Source organism: Bufo bufo, chromosome 6, assembly GCF_905171765.1.
Source record: "Bufo bufo chromosome 6, aBufBuf1.1, whole genome shotgun sequence".
NCBI classification, from domain to species: domain Eukaryota; kingdom Metazoa; phylum Chordata; class Amphibia; order Anura; family Bufonidae; genus Bufo; species Bufo bufo.
In genome coordinates, this window is record NC_053394.1 from 7,298,834 (window position 1) to 7,319,024 (window position 20,191).

General features: G+C 44.9%; 1 protein-coding gene across 1 annotated transcript in view; it reads right to left on the minus strand.

Moving 5' to 3' along the window:
* Nucleotides 1-20,191, minus strand: part of TDRD1 (tudor domain containing 1) — a 90,467-nt gene that overhangs the window by 32,644 nt on the left and 37,632 nt on the right. The window contains exons 7-9 of the mRNA XM_040435198.1: nt 18,155-18,316; nt 17,908-18,079; nt 16,161-16,247 (exon numbers count right to left, since the gene is read on the minus strand). Coding sequence (XP_040291132.1) covers nt 16,161-16,247; nt 17,908-18,079; nt 18,155-18,316 — 421 coding nt within the window. The remainder of the gene's footprint in view (nt 1-16,160; nt 16,248-17,907; nt 18,080-18,154; nt 18,317-20,191) is intronic.

Genomic DNA, 20,191 nt, shown 5'->3' on the forward strand with positions numbered 1-20,191 from the left:
CTGTATATACACACTACAGAGGACAGTATACTGTATATATACACACTACAGAGGACAGTATACTGTATATATACACACTACAGAGGACAGTATACTGTATATATACACTACAGACAGTATACTGTATATATACTACAGACGACAGTATACAGTGTATATACTACAGAGGACAGTATACTGTGTATATACTACAGAGGACAGTATACTGTATATATACTACAGAGGACAGTATACTGTATATATACTACAGAGGACAGTATACTGTATATATACTACAGAGGACAGTATACTGTATATATACTACAGAGGACAGTATACTGTATATATACTACAGAGGACAGTATACTGTATATATACTACAGACGACAGTATACTGTATATATACTACAGAGGACAGTATACTGTGTATACACTACAGATGAAAGTTCAGTATGTATAAGGTTCATATTGAATAGAGAGCATTGTTCATTAAAAGTTATTACCACAGATGTAGGTTTATGAGGTAGCACGGTTTCATGAGAGACATCTGGTGTGTATGTTTATCCATATAAATCGAAAGTATAACGTTTGTATACATAGTGGATTTATTTAGTTTTAGCATAAACGAATCGATAAATCATATACAGTTGCAAGAAAAAGTGCCCTTTGGAATGATATGGATTTCTGCACAAATTGGTCATAAAATGTGATCTGATCTTCATCTAAGTCACAACAATAGACAATCACAGAATTATTAGTGCCACCATACTAATACGGTGTTGGACCCCCTTTTGCCTTCAGAACGGCCATAATTCTACGTGGCATTGATACCACAAGGTGCTGACAGCATTCTTTAGAAATGTTGGCCCATATTGATAGGATAGCATCTTGCAGTTGATGGAGATTTGAGGGATGCACATCCAAGGGCACGAAGCTCCTGTTCCACCACATCCCAAAGATGCTCTATTGGGTTGAGATCTGGTGACTGTGGGGCCATTTTAGGACAGTGAACTCATTGTCATGTTCAAGAAACCAATGTGAGATGATTGGAGCTTTGTGACATGGTGCATTATCCTGCTGGAAGTAGCCAGAGGATGGATACATGTTCTCATTCTGTTTACCCCAAATTTGGACTCTACCATTTGAATGTCTCAACAGAAATCGAGACTCATCAGACCAGGCAACATTTTTCCAGTCTTCAACAGTCCAGTTTTGGTGAGCTCGTGCAAATTGTAGCCTCTTTTTCCTATTTGTAGTGGAGATGAGTGGTACCCGGTGGGGTCTTCTGCTGTTGTAGCCCATCCGCCTCAAGGTTGTGCGTGTTGTGGCTTCACAAATGCTTTGCTGCAGACCTCGGTTGTAACGAGTGGTTATTTCAGCCAACGTTGCTCTTCTATCAGCTTGAATCAGTCGGCCCATTCTCCTCTGACCTCCAGCATCCACAAGGCATTTTCGCCCACAGGACGGCCGCATACTGGATGTTTTTCCCTTTTCACACCATTCTTTGTAAACCCTAGAAATGGTTGTGCGTGAAAATCCCAGTAACTGAGCAGATTGTGAAATACTCAGACCGGCCCGTCTGGCACCAACAACCATGCCACGCTCAAAATTGCTTAAATCCCCTTTCTTTCCCATTCTGACATTCAGTTTGGAGTTCAGGAGATTGTCTTGACCAGGAGCACCCCCCTAAATGCATTGAAGCAACTGCCATGTGATTGGTTGACTAGATAATTACATTAATGAGAAATAGAACAGGTGTTCCTAATAATTCTTTGAGTGTAATGTTTATATATACATATACACACACACCAAAAGTTTGGACACACCTTCTCATTCAAAGAGTTTTCTTTATTTTCATGACTATGAAGGCATCAAAACTATGAATTAACACATGTGGAATTATATACATAACAAACAAGTGCGAAACAACTGAAAATATGTCATATTCTAGGTTCTTCAAAGTAGCCACCTTTTGCTTTGATTACTGCTTTGCACACTCTTGGCATTCTCTTGATGAGCTTCAAGAGGTAGTCCCCTGAAATGGTCTTCACTTCACAGGTGTGCCCTGTCAGGTTTAATAAGTGGGATTTCTTGCCTTATAAATGGGGTTGGGACCATCAGTGACGTTGAGGAGAAGTCAGGTGGATACACAGCTGATAGTCCTACTGAATAGACTGTTAGAATTTGTATTATGGCAAGAAAAAAGCAGCTAACAGTAACTTTCACTGTCTCTATGCTTGAGAAAGGCTCGCAAGAGCTGAAACGTCGCAAACTTTGCCTAACATGGGTGAATAAACTGCTTTGATTTTTTCATCACATATTGGAGTGCAGTCCTGCTTTCTATTCGATTATACTATTGGGGATTGCCGTTGCCCCCCTTTTGGACATTGCACCCACTTGTCAGGTTGGTGCTCCCGTTATATATATATATATATATATATATATATATATATATATATCATTCTTCGCCAGGCAAAATGATAGATTCCCACAGGAAACACTTGTTTCAAGTCCTTCCCATTTAAGATATGGTCTAACTAAGATCTTCGTTCCCTGTTACTTGTCTTAATAGTCTTACCAAAGTCATATGTGTTAAAATAGTCCAGGATGGGGTGGAAGGATACAGTTATTTCTTCTAAGTTATATCCTTAAATGGATTTGCCCATCTTGAAGTCATGTGATGTGTAGTTGGTTAGAAGGGGGCGGAATGTATTTAGCATTCCATATTGATGTCTAGGATTAGACATGCCCATCCTGATATCATGAGGTTTCCTCTGAACAGAAGTAATATATATAACTTATGTTCCTATTTCGATATTCTAACCTAATAATAGCTTTGTTATAATGTGACAAGTTATTTCCACTCACATGTATTGTTAAGCTTGTAATGCTTTATAATCAATGCTGAATATATTCATTTGCATGTATCATTGTGTTTATTTACTTATTTATTTTTATAACCTTGTAATCAATAAATCTGAACATTTTTATAATCATTAACGTCATAAGAACTTATTATCTGAGGAAATAGTCGGACTCAGATGTGAATTGTATCGATTAGGTTGTCTACAACTCACCAGGTCATGATTTCAAGAATTTATAACAATTTTATAAATTTAAATTTTTCATGGTTAATTATTTTATGACCATATTAATAATTCTTAATTGAATTATTACCGCCCGACATTACGATGGAGCCATAGGCAGGCTCTCCATAGGAACTAATGTCCAGCAGCCCTGTACCACTCCGGAGTACAGAGGCTGCCACACACTACATCCGGTACACTCTCCCGGTCTCCAACTTCCAGGATGCCACATTTGACCATGGCATCTGAGGGGTTAAATGTATGTGATTGACATTTTCGTTGTTCGCATACATTAGTCCCCGATGCCTGCTGTTTAAGACAGCAGGTACCCGGCGTCTATGGCACCTGCTCCGCTCACGAGTGCCATTTTTAAATGCCCAATTGTCGACACAAATTTATGTAGAGTGGTCGGGAAGAGGTTAATGATCTCTTCCTGTTCTGTCTAGCAATTCTGACATGACTGCTGACATGTCCACTGGAGAACTTTCTCCTCTGGTCTTTAGAGGAACAACTTACTACTGAGCATGTGCAGCACAGGTTCAGGCATTGTAACTAAGGGCCTTGGAGCAGCATGAAGATACCTAGTATAAGGGACAGGAGAGAACAGAGGAGAAGTGAGAACTGATTATCTATGACTAGAACACCCTGCTTATCCCTGTATATAGTATAACGAAAGGGGAGAACACAAAGGAGGTGAGAACTGATTATCTATCACCACTAGAACACCCTGCTTATTACTGATTATATTATAAAGGACAGGATAGAAGACAAGAGAGGCAAGAACAGTTATCTATCACCACTAGAACACTCTGCTTATCACGGTTTATAGTATAAAGGACAGGAGAGAACACAGGAGAGGTGAGAACTGATTGTCACCAATGGAACACCCGGCTTATCACTGTTTATTATAGTTGTCACGATACCAAAATTTTGATTTGATTTCTATAATCGTAAAAAAAGTATGGCGATACTCAATATAAGTATTTTAATTGTTCGTATGTGGCGAATATATTACATTTTTTATTGGGTTTCTTTTTTTATGTAAAATTGGGAAAGGGGGTGATTTAAACTTTTAATATTTTGGAGGTTTTTTTACTTTTTATTTAATAATTATTAGCCCCCATTGTAACAATGCCTAAAACGTAGAAGAATAGGACATGTTCTATTTTTTTTTTTTTTGGCGGGGCTACGGAACAGACATACTGATGTGGACAGCACACGCTGTCCGCATTTTTTGCAGACCCATTGAAGTAAATGGGTCCGCATCCTATCCGCAAAAAAAAAACGGAACGAACACAGAAACAAAACGTTTGTGTGCATGTAGCCTTAGGGGCTAGGATCCTTGTCCTATTCACCCTGATAGAGCTCTATTAGGGTGAATAGAACTTTACACTGTCCTTGCTGCCCTGTGCACACAGCAGCAGGGAGCTGACCATGGCAGCCATTGAAGACTTCAAGTAACGTCCTGGCTGCCATGGTAACCGATCGGAGCCCCGCAATTTCACTACTGGGGCTCCGATTGGAAGCTACCACTGCCACCAATGATTATAATACTGGGGTGGAAGGGCACTGTGGAACCAATGACTATAATAGTGTGTGTGTGTGTGTGCACAAGGAATATAAATTTACCTATAAATACAAATGTAGGTTGCGGGTGCTGGCAGTATCACATATCCGGATCACAGCACCCTGTCATAAAGGCCGATCACAGCACCCTGTTATAGAGGCCGGGTGCCGCCTACATTTGCCTTTATGGGTAAATTATATTCATTGGTGGTGCAGTGGCCACAGCCTCTCCCCTCCTCCTCAGTGCTCTCTCTCATCTGCGTCACAGTGGGGTGGGAGGGACTGCCTCCTTCTCCACTGTGCTGCTGAGAACATGGAGCGCACTGAGAGCGGCGCGTGCCATATTCTGCGAGAGATAATAGGCTGCGCAGTATCGGAAAATAGGAAATCCCAGTATCGTATCGATCCGGGTGGAAAAGAATCGATTGGGTATCTAAAATTTAAAACTCGGTGCAGCCCTCATGTTTTTGGACATAAGAGAACACAGGAGAGGTGAGAACTGATCATCATCACTAGAACACTGCTCATTACTGTATATAGTATAAGGACAGGAGAGAACATAGGAGAGATGACCGCTGATTATCTATCGTCACTAGAACACCCTGCTTATCACTGTTCTTGATAATAGGAGCCTTATGGGACAATTGTGGGGCAAATTATCAAACATTACTGTGATGGAAGGAGGTGGTGGAAGTAGTTTCCTCCCTGATCCCGGACACACTAGTGGTTGACCCCAAATCTTGCCTTCTGGGAATTATAGAAGATGAGTCACGTTCTCGTTATACACTCACTTTCATCAGGGAGGCCCTATTCATAGCCAGGAAAGCCATTGCCCTTAGGTGGATGGCGGATAGACCCCCTACAGTTAGCCAGTGGAAAGCCCTTGTCAACAACATCATCCCTTTTGAGAGGATTATATACTCCCGCAGGGGATGCCCCCAGAAATTCCAAAATATATGGGGCCCGTGGTGCGCTTCTCCTCTGACTACCACAGCAGCCCATCTACACTCTATGGCTTAATCACCCTACTTCAATCACTACGTGATTTCAGGATTCAAGGATGTGACTTAATTAATGGAGCCAAATCACATTGCACTATTGGTAAATTTGATGTTTATTGGCATGATGTACCAATGAAGTGTTTAGACTATTATTCTTCATGATGTTGCGGGAAATCTTTTTCTTTTATTAAGTATTGTGAGGCATTGTATACTGTACTGTTCTTTGACTGAACTGTTATTTCTTGCTTGCTATTCTTCAATAAAGAGAGTTTAAAAAAAAAAACATTACTGTGAATGCTCGCTCCCAATAATGGACGCATGTATAATTTATTTTTAAAAAAAAAGACGGAAAAAAAAACAAAACCTTTGTTCATCAGGTGACTGCATCACAGTGCTCGAGATGGCAACCAAAATGGTCATCAAATACTGTGAAGGGACACAGGAGCTGATAGGTCCCAGCCCTGCTGATAACACTCATAGGCCTCAGGCTTCAAGCCTCCTAGGAGCAATGTGGGGAATATTACTGGGGAGAGAAGAGGAGCACTGTTAGGTTCATTACTGGAGAGGCGCTGTGGAGTACATTACGGACTGGGGGGGGCACTATGGGGACATAACAGTCAGCATTATTAGGGGCACTCTAGGGGAATTTTTAATATTGAGGACAGTATAAGGGGCATTACTGGTGGCATTGGGGACTTTAATACTGAATCACTATAGGGGCATTAACGGGGCATTTTTATTTTATATGAAGGCACTATATAGGGCATTACTTCAGGCACTGGGGGCATTTTAATACAGGGGCACTATAGGATTTTTTGTACAGGTGCATTATTACTGGGGGCACTATAGGGGACATTATTACTGAGGACTATAATGGCATTTTTACTGGGGGTAAAATAAGAGAAACTAATGCTGAAGGCAGTGTAGTAGGGTATTACTATTACTGGTGGCATTTTAGTGGACAGTATTACTGAGGGCACTGTAGAGGCCATTACAATTGCTGGAGGCACCATAGGGACACTGGGGGAGATTTATGAAACTGGTGTAAAGTAGAACTGTTTTAGTTGCCCATAGCAACCAGATTCCACCTTTCATTTTCCAAAGGAGCAGTGAAAAATAAAAGATGGAATCTGGTCGCTATGGGCAACTAAGCCCACTTTACACCATTTCATAAATCTCCTCCACTATTTCTACTGGGGTCACTTTTTTCAGCAGTCTAGTATTTGGGGGCATTGGGGAGCACAGTTTGGGAGTGGCAGCAGGAATGGGAAGTTTGTCTTGAAAATGTGAGGAGATTGATGGAAAAATTTAGAAATCTAACATGTCTGTAACAAACTGCAGACATGAAATGTGGCTGAAAAAATTAGTCATGGTGGTCTGGGTCAAATGGAGGAGATGAGGGAAGAGAAGGTCTACATCACAGGAGAGGTCACTGGATGATGGAAGGGTATGTGGTGCTGCATTCTCCTATAGGTTTCGTAGTGCTGGCAGGCAGTATGCTGTAAGTAGAGCTGGCTCACTACTGTGACCCGTGTCTCACCTCCAAGTTTTGTTTAAAATTATAAATATGAATTTTAAATTTGGCGAATAAAACTTTAAATTTAGCTACTAAGTTTTTTTAGTTTAGGAGCCAATGGCTAGGAGTGCCTGGAGCACTGAATTATTCATGCAGCATATTAAATAATGGTTTCTGGGCAGCAGATTGTGCAGTGTGAACAGTGATCTTCTCCCCGCACAGTGGAGGAGATTACTGCATGGAAATGAAGCTCTCCATCTCCATAGACAAGCAGGCAATTATTGGGAACAGACAGTCCCGATAACTGCCCGCTCAGTCTGTGCACGTAAATGTGTCTTTAGATGGAATATAAAATACATTTATGATTAACATTTCTAAGCTTTTCTAAATTCCTATGAAAGTTAATAAATTAGTTTCTCAATATTAGTAACAGATGAGGTTTTTGTTGAAGCTGGAGTAGGTACTTTTCTACAGACTCCACCCAAAATAAGCTTTGACTCTGACTCCACAGCCCTGATGTAAAGGCTTAATATTTCCAATGCGGACTCTTATTTTTCAAGACTTCTGTAGTTCACCCTGGATGCTGAATGTCAGCTTCTGGGCCAAATCCTAACTGATGACAACCCATTCTTGCCTAATCAGTGCTGCAGGTTCATCACAATTTGCAATTTTGTTTGTCCACCCGCTTTTTGAGGATTGATCACAGGTTCTCAATAGTATTGAGATCTGCAGAGTTTCCTTGCTATGAACCCTAAATTTCAATGGTTATGTTGACCAAGCCAGTTAGTTCTCACTTTTGACATGGTGTCCATCATGCTAGAAAAAGCATTGTTCATCATTAAATTGCTCTTGGATGGCCGGGAGAAGTTTCTCTTGGAGGAAGTTTTGAACCAATTCTTTATTCATGGCAGCGCCATTTGGAAAAACTGTGTGAACCCACTCCCATGGATGAGAAGCCACACATGAATGGTCTCGGCATACTTTACTGTTGGCATGACCGAGGACTCATGGTAGCGCTCACTTTTTCTTCTCCAGATGTCTGGAGAGCTTCAGAGAAAATAACTTTGAAGAAGTTCGGGTACCAAACGCGCGATTTCTCACGCGAGTGCAAAACGCATTACAATGTTTTGCACTCGTGCGGAAAAATCGCGGGTGTTCCCGTAACGCACCCGCACATTTTCCCACAACGCCCGTGTGAAAGAGGCCTTAAAGTTCCTGATCCAATTTAGGTGCAATCTTACAAGCAGCAATGTCCCTGCCCCTTTGGTGCAAACCAATGATGACTGCACCTGATTCCTTAGAGGTAACCATGGTTACCAGAAGACAATGATTTCACTCTCCACCACCCTTCTAAAGCTTAAAAGGGTTTCCAGGATTTTTATACTGATGACCTATCCTCTGGATAGGTTATCACTATCTAAACAGTGGGGGTCCAACACCCGCGCCCCACTGATCAGCCCTGTGAGCACCACTGCCTTCTTGCAGCTTACCAAGCACATCCATGCAGGCGCCGCTTCCTCTGGAGACAAAGTGCAGTTTAATAAACAGGGAAGCAGCGCTCGCATGCAGCACTGCCTTCTCTTCAAACTGCCAATTGGTGGGGTGCCAGGTGTCAGACCCCCGCTAATCAGAGAATGATGACCTAACCTGATGACCGGCCAGTCAACCCCTTAATTTTCATGGAAAGGAATGATTTGCAATTAATTGCAATTCATCTGATCACTCTTCATAAGAATTTAAAGTTAATGCAAATTGGCACCATAACAACTGAACTAAAACCCCAAATCAGTGTCAGTCTAAACTATTGGCCACAACTGTACATTTTAACATCATAGAGGTAGAGAGCTTGGAAACCATGCGAACTGAAAAACCATATAAAAAGGTCCACACCTTTTGAAAAAAAATATATATCAAAATCTCACTGTAGGAAATACAAGAGGATACAGTCAGGTCCATATATATTTGGACAGAGACAACATTTTCCTAATCTCTGTTCTGTACGTTACCACTATGGATTTTCAGCAAAACAATTCTGATGCCGGTGAAGTTCAGACTTTCAGCTTCAATTCAGTCGGTTGAACAAAAGGATTGCATAAAAATGTGATGAACTAAAGCATTTTTTGAACTCAATCCCTTCATTTCAGGCGCTCAAAAGTAATTGGACAAATCAAATAATTGTGCATAAAAATGTTAATTTCTATTATTTGGTGGAAAACCCTCTGTTGGCAGTGACTGCCAGAAGTCTTGACCTCATGGACATCACCAGACGCTGCGTTTCCTCCTCTTTAATGCTCGGCCAGGGCTTTACTGCCGCGGTTTTCAGTTGTCGTTTGTGGCCTGTCAGAAGTTTAGTCTGTGACCAGTGAAATGCTCTATTGGGTTCAGATCCGGTGACTCGGCCGCTCTAGAATATTCCACTTCTTTGCTTTAATAAACCCCTGGGTCGCTTTGGCTTTATGTTTTGGGTCATTGTCCATCTGTATCAGTTTGGCTGGATTTGAGCGCACAGTATATCTATGAAAACCCCAGAATTCATCCGGCTGCTTCTGTCCTGTGTCACATCATCAATAAACACTAGGGCCCGGGGGCCACCGGCAGCCATGCATGCTCAAGCATCACTCTGCCTCCGCCGTGTTCTACAGACGATGCGGCATGCTTTGGATCATGAGCTGTACCGTGCCTTCACCATAGTTTTTTCTTTCCATCATTCTGGTAGAGGTTGATCTTGGTTTTATCTGTCCACAGAATGTTCTTCCAGAAGTGTGCTGGTTTTATAAGATTTTTTTTTAGCAAAGTCCAATCTAGCCTTCTTATTCTGGAGGCTGATGAGTGGCTGCACCGCGCAGTGAACCCTCTGTGTTACTTTCATGCCGTCTTCTCTTCATGGTAGATTTGGATATTGATCCGCCTGTATCCTGGAGAGTGTTGGTCACTTGGTCGGCTGTTGTGAAGGGGCTTCTCTTCACCATTGTAATTATTCTGCCATCATCCACCACTGTTGTCTTCCGTGGGCGTCCAGGTCTTTTTGCATTGTTGAGGTCACCATTGCTTTCTTTCTTTCTCAGGATGAACCAAACTGTAGATTTTGCAGCTCCTAATAGTGTAGAAATTTCTCGGATGTGTTTTTTTTGGTTTTCGCAGATGAAGGACGGCCTGTTTCACCTGCATGGAGACCTCCTGTGATCGCATGTCAACTTCTCAGCAAAATCTTCCAAATGCAAGCACCATGCCTCAAATCAACTCCAGGCCTTTTATGTGCTTAATTGAGAATGAAATAATGAAGGAATTGCCCATGAAAACAGCCTAAGAGTCAATTGTCCAATTACTTTTGGTAAAGTACTCATGTAAAGGAGCTGGAACCCCTAAACCCTTCATCCAATTTTAATGCTAAAAGTCCGGACTTATGTCCATTATAATTGGATTTTTGTACTTACTGTAAAATCCCTTTCTCGTTTAATGCATTGGGGACACAGCACCCTGGTAAATGCCCAGCTGACACTAAAGAAAAGTGTTGGCTCTGCCCAGGCGGGCTATATCCTCTCCACAGCCACAAGGCTAATCAGTTTGTACCAAAAGCAGTAGGATAGAGAAACAGCAGCAAGGAACCAACAAGTGAAATAAAAACAGAGGGTGGGATCTGTGTCCCCTAATTGAACGAGAAAGGGATTTAACGGCAAGTACAAAAATCAAATTTTCTCGTTAATGGCATTGGGGGACACAGCACCATGGGACGGTCCAAAGCAGTTCCCAAGGGTGGGGGAAAAAACAGCGAACGGTTGGGTGTGCAGGAGAACCATATGACCCAACAGGACCAGGAGAGGCCATAGCTTGAAATGGGAGATAGGAAAACAAAAAGGAATGGGCCGAGAGGCTCCAGGACCAGGAAGAATCCCAAAAGAAAATAGTGGGAGACTGCCAGAATTCCAGGACAAGTGCCTGGTAAAAAATCTCAAATGCAAGAAAAAGGCAAAGGGAAACACCCAGCTCGACCCAAGGCTGGGGAAAAATAAAAGTCTGGAGGAGAGGAAGCAGGGCAGATGTCCTGCGTAGAAACAGAGGTGAATAAATGCACACTGGGGAGGCAGAGGAATGAACTGTAAGATCCTCTGCTCCCCATTAATAAAACAGGAACGCATCACCGCCGGAAAGCGACGGTTGGCAGTGACCTAGCCAAAATACATATAGAAATAGGCCCTAAAAGAAGGATCTAGACGAAGACAGATTCAACAAGAAGATATGGTGGCCCCAAAGAGCCAGCGAGGGAACCTGTCAGAGGAAAAAAATGCCTGGGAAAAGACAGAAGCCCTGACCCAAGGAAAACTACTTCCCAGGACATGCCGTGGCAAATGCCATGTGAAGGTACAGGAGCAGATGCCAGGGTATAGAGTGATAACAGGGAGGCACAGGTGACAATGCTCCGAGAGAAGAAATCTCAACAGTCACCATCCATGGGAAGAGAGCTAGCCTCCTTCCACCACGAAACAGGTGATGGGAGAGAAACACCCGATGAGAAGAAGGTGGGACCCCATCCCACCCAGGAATGCAGCCACCCCCTTGGGGAGGAGGGAGAACCTAATGGCTGGGACGAGGGCACGCAAGAGCCAGAGGGAACCCTGAGCACAAGGCGGCTCAGGAAAAACGTGACCAGTCGCAAGCCCTGGAAATACGAGTGGAGACATACTTGCCTGAAAGATATTGGAGTAGAGAAGACTCTGAACAGCCAAAAGAGGAAGCGTTCCCATACAGAGCGAAAGCACCATTCCCCTAATGGCCAATGTGAAGGTAAATTACTCTCTAGAGCAACCAGCTCCCAGGAACTGGGACCTGAAAATGAGGAATAGAAAGTGAGGCTAGAAATCCAATAAGGGAACAAGCCTATGGAGACCCAGGAGAGAAAGGAACCAAACTGGGCCCAAAGAAGCTGCTCCCAAACAGAGCATATAGAGATGCCATGAGTAGCTGCCCCAGAGGGGATTGGACAGCTGGATGGACCTGCGACCATCAGAGCAGGGACCCCAAGCAAGAAAAGACGGGCCCATAGGAGCAACTCTAGAGAAAAAAACATCATCCATGGTTAACTAACTAAGCTAAGAGTAGTTACGGACATACTGTATACACTGCCCCCGAAGGGCCAAGTACAGTACCCTGGCTGTCGTCAAGAATTGCGGACACCCATATGGCAGAAAAGGATGCCAGATTCGCCAGCGGAAGAGGCTACACTGACACGTAGAAACCAGCTATCGGCTGAGCACAGCGAAATAAAACCCAAGAGGGGGAAAAGGATTGGCCGGGGTATAAAAAAAAAAGGCAAGGCCAAGTGAAAGGAGCGACTGGCAGCAGCCAACTACTCCGAAAACAGAAGAGAGTACAGAGGATGCCTGGATATGGAAAAACCCAAGGGACTGTATGCGATACGGGAGCCAGCAGTGGAAAACTCACCCCACCTAGGCAGGTGTATGGTGCTCACCGGTCCTTCCACGACCATGTCAGAGGACGTCCACCGATGACCCGAGAACTGCAGTATCAGCTGGTGCTGACATCGCGGCGAATCCCTGTCGCATAGAGCATACAGTGATGATCCAGGTACTCCACCAAGATTGGAGCCTACACGTCTGTGAAACCAAGCAGAAAGATAACAGTGCGAATACCCCATCAACGAATAGGGTACGTCCTATGGTTGTCGAACACACCTAGTATAATAGCCGACAACCAGCCCAAAGTGGAGGAATGCGGTTCCTTGGTGCATATCAGGGCCAAGAGGTCTTGTTAGATAATGCATCATGCAACAAAGAAAAAACATGCCCAGTATAGGTGCAAAGAGACGCGACAGGCGATGCCCTGCACACACCACTAATGAAGGTGCTAACAAAAGGGCTTGGGGCACCCAGGAGGTGTGACCGAGAGTGTCCCGCACACACACAAATACACAAAATAAAAGGGCTAAAGCGAGGCCCTGGTGCAGGGATACGGCACAGGCTGTCAGACATTGCAGCCATCACTGCCATAGGAGCAAGGCATAACTGCGGGAGTCTAACGGACACAGAACCCTGCAATTGTGTACTCCCAATGCAGGGATGCCTGCTGGCACAACTACTTTCTCCCCCCACCCCAAGGGGGGACCAATGATACCAGGTACATACCCCAACTGGGACAGATGGTACAAGTACACCACTGGAGGGGAACGGAGATGGGTTTCCAGAAGCATACTGGAACAGGAAGGAGGGATGAATACAGAGTTGGGGATGGTACCATGAAGAAAGAGCAACATGATGCTCAGCCCACGGTAAAACTAGAAAGGGCCATGCAAGAGATGGTAAACCACAGTTTGCACGAACAGGGCACAGAGCAGGAGATGGCCCAAAAACTCACTTGATGAGAGAGTAAAACGGCTCCGTGGTGCACACTAGAACCAGGATGGTGTCATGGCGACAGTAACTGGGGAAGGTACGGATCCAGGAATGCGTGCCAAATAGAGCCCCTGCACAGAGCAGTTACCCTGGCTGAAAATGGAGACCTGGCAACCAGGAAGGTCTGCCGGACACATCATGTAGAAGTGGTATGAAAGCCTCCCCCAGAAGGGGAAAGCGTACGCACCTGAGGCACCAAAGGGCCTGGCAAGGGCCCCACCACACACTGGAGAGTCGGCAAACTGGCGTACCCCAGTTAATGGGAAGTACTTTACAACCAGAGGAGTTCCAAAGAACTCACTAAAGGGCAAACCAACCACGCAGAGGAGTCGTTCCTCAGTAGACCTTTGTCTCTGACCACCCAGATACTTCTGTATAGTGGAAGACAGCCTGGTGCTCTGCTCAGAGACCGAATCGGTGCAGAGGAGTCCCACGATGAGGCAAAAGGTACCCTATGTGATACCCTCAGCTAGTCCTGTTCTGCAGGAAACCAGGATGTAGAGCAGGTATCGCCCAAACCCAGACTCCCCAGCCACCGCAAAACCACAACCCCACCATGCCCCGCCGGAGGCCGATAGCTGCAGGCAGTCTGGGCATGTTGGAAGCTGCAGCCCTGCAACAGCCGGAGACCCCCAGAACGACCACCCCCGATGTAGAGGATGGGCTGGACCTATGAGGGAGAGACCCTAGGCCGTATGGTTGCAGACAGGATCGTGCTCTGCCCAGATCCAGAATCTGAGTCAGACGTGTCCCCCAAGGCGGCAGAAAGACTGCGGACAGCCTGCTTAGGAGAGGAGTCATTGCCAGCCTCAGACCTGTCCTGGGGGTGACCCGAGGACACAGAAGAGCAGGACCTAGTTGAGACAACCAGAAGTCAATTGCGGGACATGGTGTCTGAGCGTGAGCGTACCAAGTTAGGAGAGGAGTCCCTGGCCGCATTTAGTCAGGAAAGTGGTTCAATAACTCCACCATGGATTGGGAGGGTAGGGCTAGATTCCCTATGGCCTGGGACAGGGAAGGGGCCCATTCAGGAGAGACCTACACACAAACATGGTCAGGCTGACCGCATGGCGACTTTCTACAGCAAGAGGTGCACAAAAAATACGTGGCGACCCCGAAGGTGGACTGGGAATGGGGGACTTCTCAGCATTACCAGCCTGGAAGCCTGAAAAAAAGTGAAACAGTCAGCCGGAGGCTGTCCTACCGGACCCTAGGTGCTGTGTCCCAGAAGAGGTGCTGCAGCAGCCGCAGAAGCGTGCAGGAAGGCTGCATGAGATGATCTTCGATGCTGGCAAGATGGGGGCCCTGAAGCAGGAGTTAAGTGAAAACTCCACCCATGGGGCTAAAGCCTGTGCGAGGAGACCCCTCCCAAAAGCAGAGAGGAGCGGAGAGGGGCCAGGAAAAAAGCCGGGGAAGCCAGAAGGGGCGGGAGAGGATGCGGCCTAGTCGTGGAAAAAGCCGGGGCCTGGATTAATAAATTGGGCGAAAAATAAATAAAAATAAATCATCCACCTGGGACCGGAGGACAGGCCAGAGAAGATGCGGCCTAGTCCCCCCAGGAAAAAGGAACCTTCCCAGGCTCCCTGAATAAAGTGAAACTCACCCCCTGGCCAAATGAGGGGAACTAACCAGAGACACCATGGGACAGGGACGCAAGGGGTAATACTGACCTTCCGGCGTCTTCAGGCGCCGCATGGTCACCCCTTCGGCAAACTCGCACATACGTGGCATTGCCGGCATGCCACTACGGATGCAGTAATGGGGGACTGGGTGATCGGTGAGGTACTCAAAGTACGCGCCCGCAGGGGGTGCAGCTAAAGTGGATACCCACAATGAAGCCCCATCCTGCAGTAGGCATAGACCTGCCCAAGAAAATAAAATAAAAATAAAAAAGCAGCAAGACCTGCAAAAAAACAGAGCAGGTCATGTCTGCCTCCTATGGACACTAGGCTAAAACTGATTAGGAGAGGGTACAGCCCACCTGGGCGGAGCCAACACTTTTCTTTTGCTAGTGTCAGCCTCCAAGTGGCAGCTGGGCATATACCATGGAATAGGTTTTAGTGAACAGGTAATAAAAACTAAATTTGTGTCAGTGTCCAGATATATATGGACCCAACTGTATATAAAGCTGTATGGGATTTCAACGTGGGGCTGAAAATGACATAAATGAGGCTTGTACCTTCCTGGAGGATCTCAATGTCTGAAGGTTATTTCTATTCACTGTAGAATCTCTGTATAAAACTAATTATATTGTCTATAGAAACAGCTTGGCTGCATCACAGACATGTTCTTATGCTGCTAGCTCCCTCTAGTGGATGTTCCTGTACACAGCCACAAACCAGAATACATTGCAGAGCTGATATTACATACCGTATTACCTGCAGTCTATGGGCATTTATAGAGAGATCTGTAAGTTAAGCAGGACATCAATGCAGCCTGAATAGAGACACAAAGCCCGGACCCTCCCGTTAGCCAGAGCAGAGCGCTCCAGCAAACAGCAGATCTGAACGCGAGACCCCCACAATTAGTGGGTTATCAAAAGCAAACCTGTTGACCAAGATGGACAACTCCTGGACCACAAGTGACACGGTAACTCCATTCCCACCTGTCTCTGGATCCTCATCTTTTCCATCGTCCTTCAGTGGCGGGAATGAATAACCCTTCTCAATTATTATTTTATTTATGTGCTCCCCTGTGAAGACAAAAAGCATAAGAAAGGGTAAAAACCCAGCACAACCTCAGGATCCGCAGGGTAGCATGTGTCATATACCTTACTGTAAAATAAAACAGTCTCCAGAACAGTCGCTGAAGAGATTTAGAATTCAGTCACACATCATGTATGTAATAGGTGATAAAGGGGCTGCGCGGTCAGCGAGTATGAACACCGACTGTTGAAGCGCAGGGCAGAGGCATACAGCGCATCCGCACTGCAGGACACAGCAGGTAGTCTGAACCTCAGCAAGGTTTGGGCTCTGGACTTGGTGCTCATACTTCCCAGGGGCTGTCTGTAGAATTGCAATGGAAAACGCATCCAACCGCATGTGCGTTTTTTATATGTTCTTATGCTTTTTTATATAGAGCTATACATTTTATATTTGTTTTTTCACATGTTTTTTATATACAATGTGATGGACAGTCAATTACGGATAGAGATTTCCATTGGAGGACCATTTGACCCAAGTTTTGGAGGATTAATATAAATATGCGAGGCACAATCTAAGTTTTCCTATGTGGATCAGAATAAGAACAGGATTCTGGATCGGACTTTCCAGGGTTTCAAATAGCCCAGTCCCACCCACAGTTTGCCTCTGGAGAGGTATAAAAAGGTTGCCAAATGCTCACTGTCACCACCACCACCGAGGAAGGGGTGTATACCCTGAAACGCGTCTGGTTCTGTTGGGACAGGGAGCCTTTTCCCATCTACTAGGATTCATCTACAGGATATATCTATGTTGTGATGATTACTCCCTTATGGACTATCTAAATTGTCTTGAATTGTGTCCGATCCTCTGAGAGGGGGCAGGATCGCAGGGTGCGTCTGACATCACACCGAGGCTAAGCAGAGGAGTCACGCGAGACGTCACGCTAGAGACTCCATACCACGTGGGACGCCGCGTTGGGTAAGAACGGCAGGAGAACTGAGCTGAGGATCCAGCAGGTGACGGAATGTGGTAAGGTATATCCTCCACGACTATTATTACCTGGTTATTCGGCTGGGGAAGCGGGACCTATCCTGGATATTTGGGACATTGTGTAGTGCTGACATAATATTGCCGTGAACAGTTTGTCCTTCCATCTGGTTCTATTGAAGCCGACCGTTGGGCTATAGACCGTTGGAAGCAGAGATGTATTGGGATTACATTTATTTAAGGTTCAGATTGATTTGAAACATTGTTTTACTACAGGTTTGTTTTTATTGTTGCTATTACATTAACTGGCTCACCATATTAAATATTTGATATATTCATATAACACTGGCTGTCATTTCCCTAAAGTTGGAGTGCCCCTCATCATCTATTGCTATTTACTATTTTCAGTCTGAACCAATGACCAGCTCACTGCATTTAAGGGGACGGGCAGCAGCGAGGGGACATCACATGACTGGCAGATGGGACTCTAAAAGTCGGAATCTTGCGGATTAAAATCGGCCTACATACTACAAGACGCAAGTAACCTTTCTTCACTACATTGCAAACACATATGGGAGGTCACAGCATACAGATTTACACAGCTCAGATATAAAACTGTATACTACAAGCTCCCCTTGTGGTGGCTGATGGCCCAATAGTCCCTCAAGATTATCAATGAGAAATAATAGTTCCATCCCCCAATGTAAACTAAATCCCAAGTACCTGAATCAATCAAAGACACATCAACCGAGTAATGCGGAATATCCCCTTGAACAACATCAATGATGCGGATTAAAAGCTTGTGCCCTATGAGGAGACGCTTGACTTCTGAAAGGCATTCTGTGGACCAGCCAAAAGGAGGGGCAGTGACATGTGCCAAAGAGCAATGCAAAGCCTAAAGAACAGGAGATGGAAAGTTACTTTAGCCTATTCCATAAAAAGAACCCCCGGCCGTGCACCCTGGACTCACACTTGGAGGGAGCAGTTCTACATCACCATGTAACGGCTGCACATTGTCCAGGGCGACGGTCTCTTTGTTTCCAAAGTCCAGATACAGAACCTGTGCTGTTCTCACGCTCCTCTCCACATTATACACCAGCACTCGGTACCATTGCTGAAGGGAAGCGGACATCTAAAAAATAAAAAGTTTACTTCCAAAAACCATAAAGGGATAATGTGTGTATAACACCTATGTACACACAGCATGTTGTTTTAACCCTTAGGCTACCGAAGGTATTTTTGTTTTCATTTTTCTTCCCTATTTTCCTTGAGCCATAACTTTTATATTTCCGGTCACATAGCTGTATGAGGGCTTGTTTTTTGTGGGACAGGTTGTACTTTCTAATGTCACCATTGATTATAGCATAAAATGTAGGTGGAAGCGGTAAAATTCAAAATGGGGTGGAATTGGAAAAAATTCCTCCACGGTTTTATGGGTTTTGCTCCCACTGCGTTTTATTTGCCGCAAAACTGACCCATGCTCTTCATTCTGGGTCAGTACGATTAGAACGATACCCCGTATGTATAGGTTCTTTAGGTCTAAATAGTGTAAAAATACATTTAAACTTATAAATAATTTTTTTACATATTCTGACCCCCATAACTTTTTTATACTTGTGTCTACTGAGCTGTGTGGGGGCTCATTTTTAGCGGAAAAATCTGTAGTTTTTATTGATACCATTTTGGAGTGTGACTTTTCAAATCACATTTTCAAAAAAAAATTTGGGTAAGAGAAGCAATGAAAAAATGGCAAATCGGACATTTTGACCCTTTTTTCCGTTACGCAATTCGCCGTATTGGATTTTTTTCTATTTTTCGATGGGCGTTTTCGATCTCGGTAATACCCATGATGTTTATATTTATTGTTATTTAGGTATTTTTTAACCCCTTAAGGACCTTTGCCTTATATGTACTGCAGAAGTCCAGTCCCTGAACATGGCGCACGCTCGCGGGTGCGATGTCAGGTTGGGTGTCTGCTATTTTAAATAGCACAGACCCACGGCACAGGTAGGAGATCAGCCATAAGGCTGATCGCATACATTTTACCCTTCAGATGCCATGGTCAAATGTGACCACAGCATCTGATCAGTCCAGAAACGAAGGTCACGCGCTTCAGCTCAGTTAACAGCGTTTCCCGACTGAGATCGGGGAACCTGTTGCACTGCCAAAATAGTCCGAAGTCTCAAGCAGGCTTCGGTGCCTATTTCAGGTATATACCAATACAGGCCACTAAGTGGCAGTATTGTATTGTTATATTAAAAATAAAGTGTTCAATGATGGCTATATAGCAGATAAGACCCATTTGGCCCATCTAGTCTGCCCAATATACTGAGTACTATGGATAGCCCCCGGCCCTATCTTATATGAAGGATGGCCTTATGCCTATCCCATGCATGCTTAACCTCCTTCACTGTATTTGCAGCTGCCACTTCTGCAGGAAGGCTATTCCATGCATCCACTACTCTCTCAGTAAAGTAATACTTCCCGATATTACTTTTAAAGGGTTTCTACCACCTCATTTTGACCTAATTAGCTCTCAGACACTAGCGATCTGCTAGTGTCTGCTCTACCTAACCATGCTATTCTCAGACCTGTGTGTGGATCCATTTCACAAAAAAACTAACTTTTATTAATATGCTAATGACCCTCTAGGTGCTATGGGGGCGTCTTTTCAGCACCTAGAGGCTCTGTCTACTCACATTGTATGCCGCCCCGCTTGTCCCTCCAGCCCGCCCATCTCCTCTTGAATGCCATCCTCCATCTGAGCCAGCGGACGAATTCTCGCGCCTGCACCATGCTCGTCTGTATTCGGCGCAGTGAATGTCTAACCGCTCCCTACACAGACATCTCCACTGCGCCTGCGCCGATAACCGAGATGTCTGTGCAGGCAGCGGTCAGACATTCACTGCGCCGAATACAGACGAGCACGTCGCAGGCGCGAGAATTCATCCGCTGGCTCAGATGGAGGATGGCATGCAAGAGGAGATGGGCGGGCTGGAGGGACAAG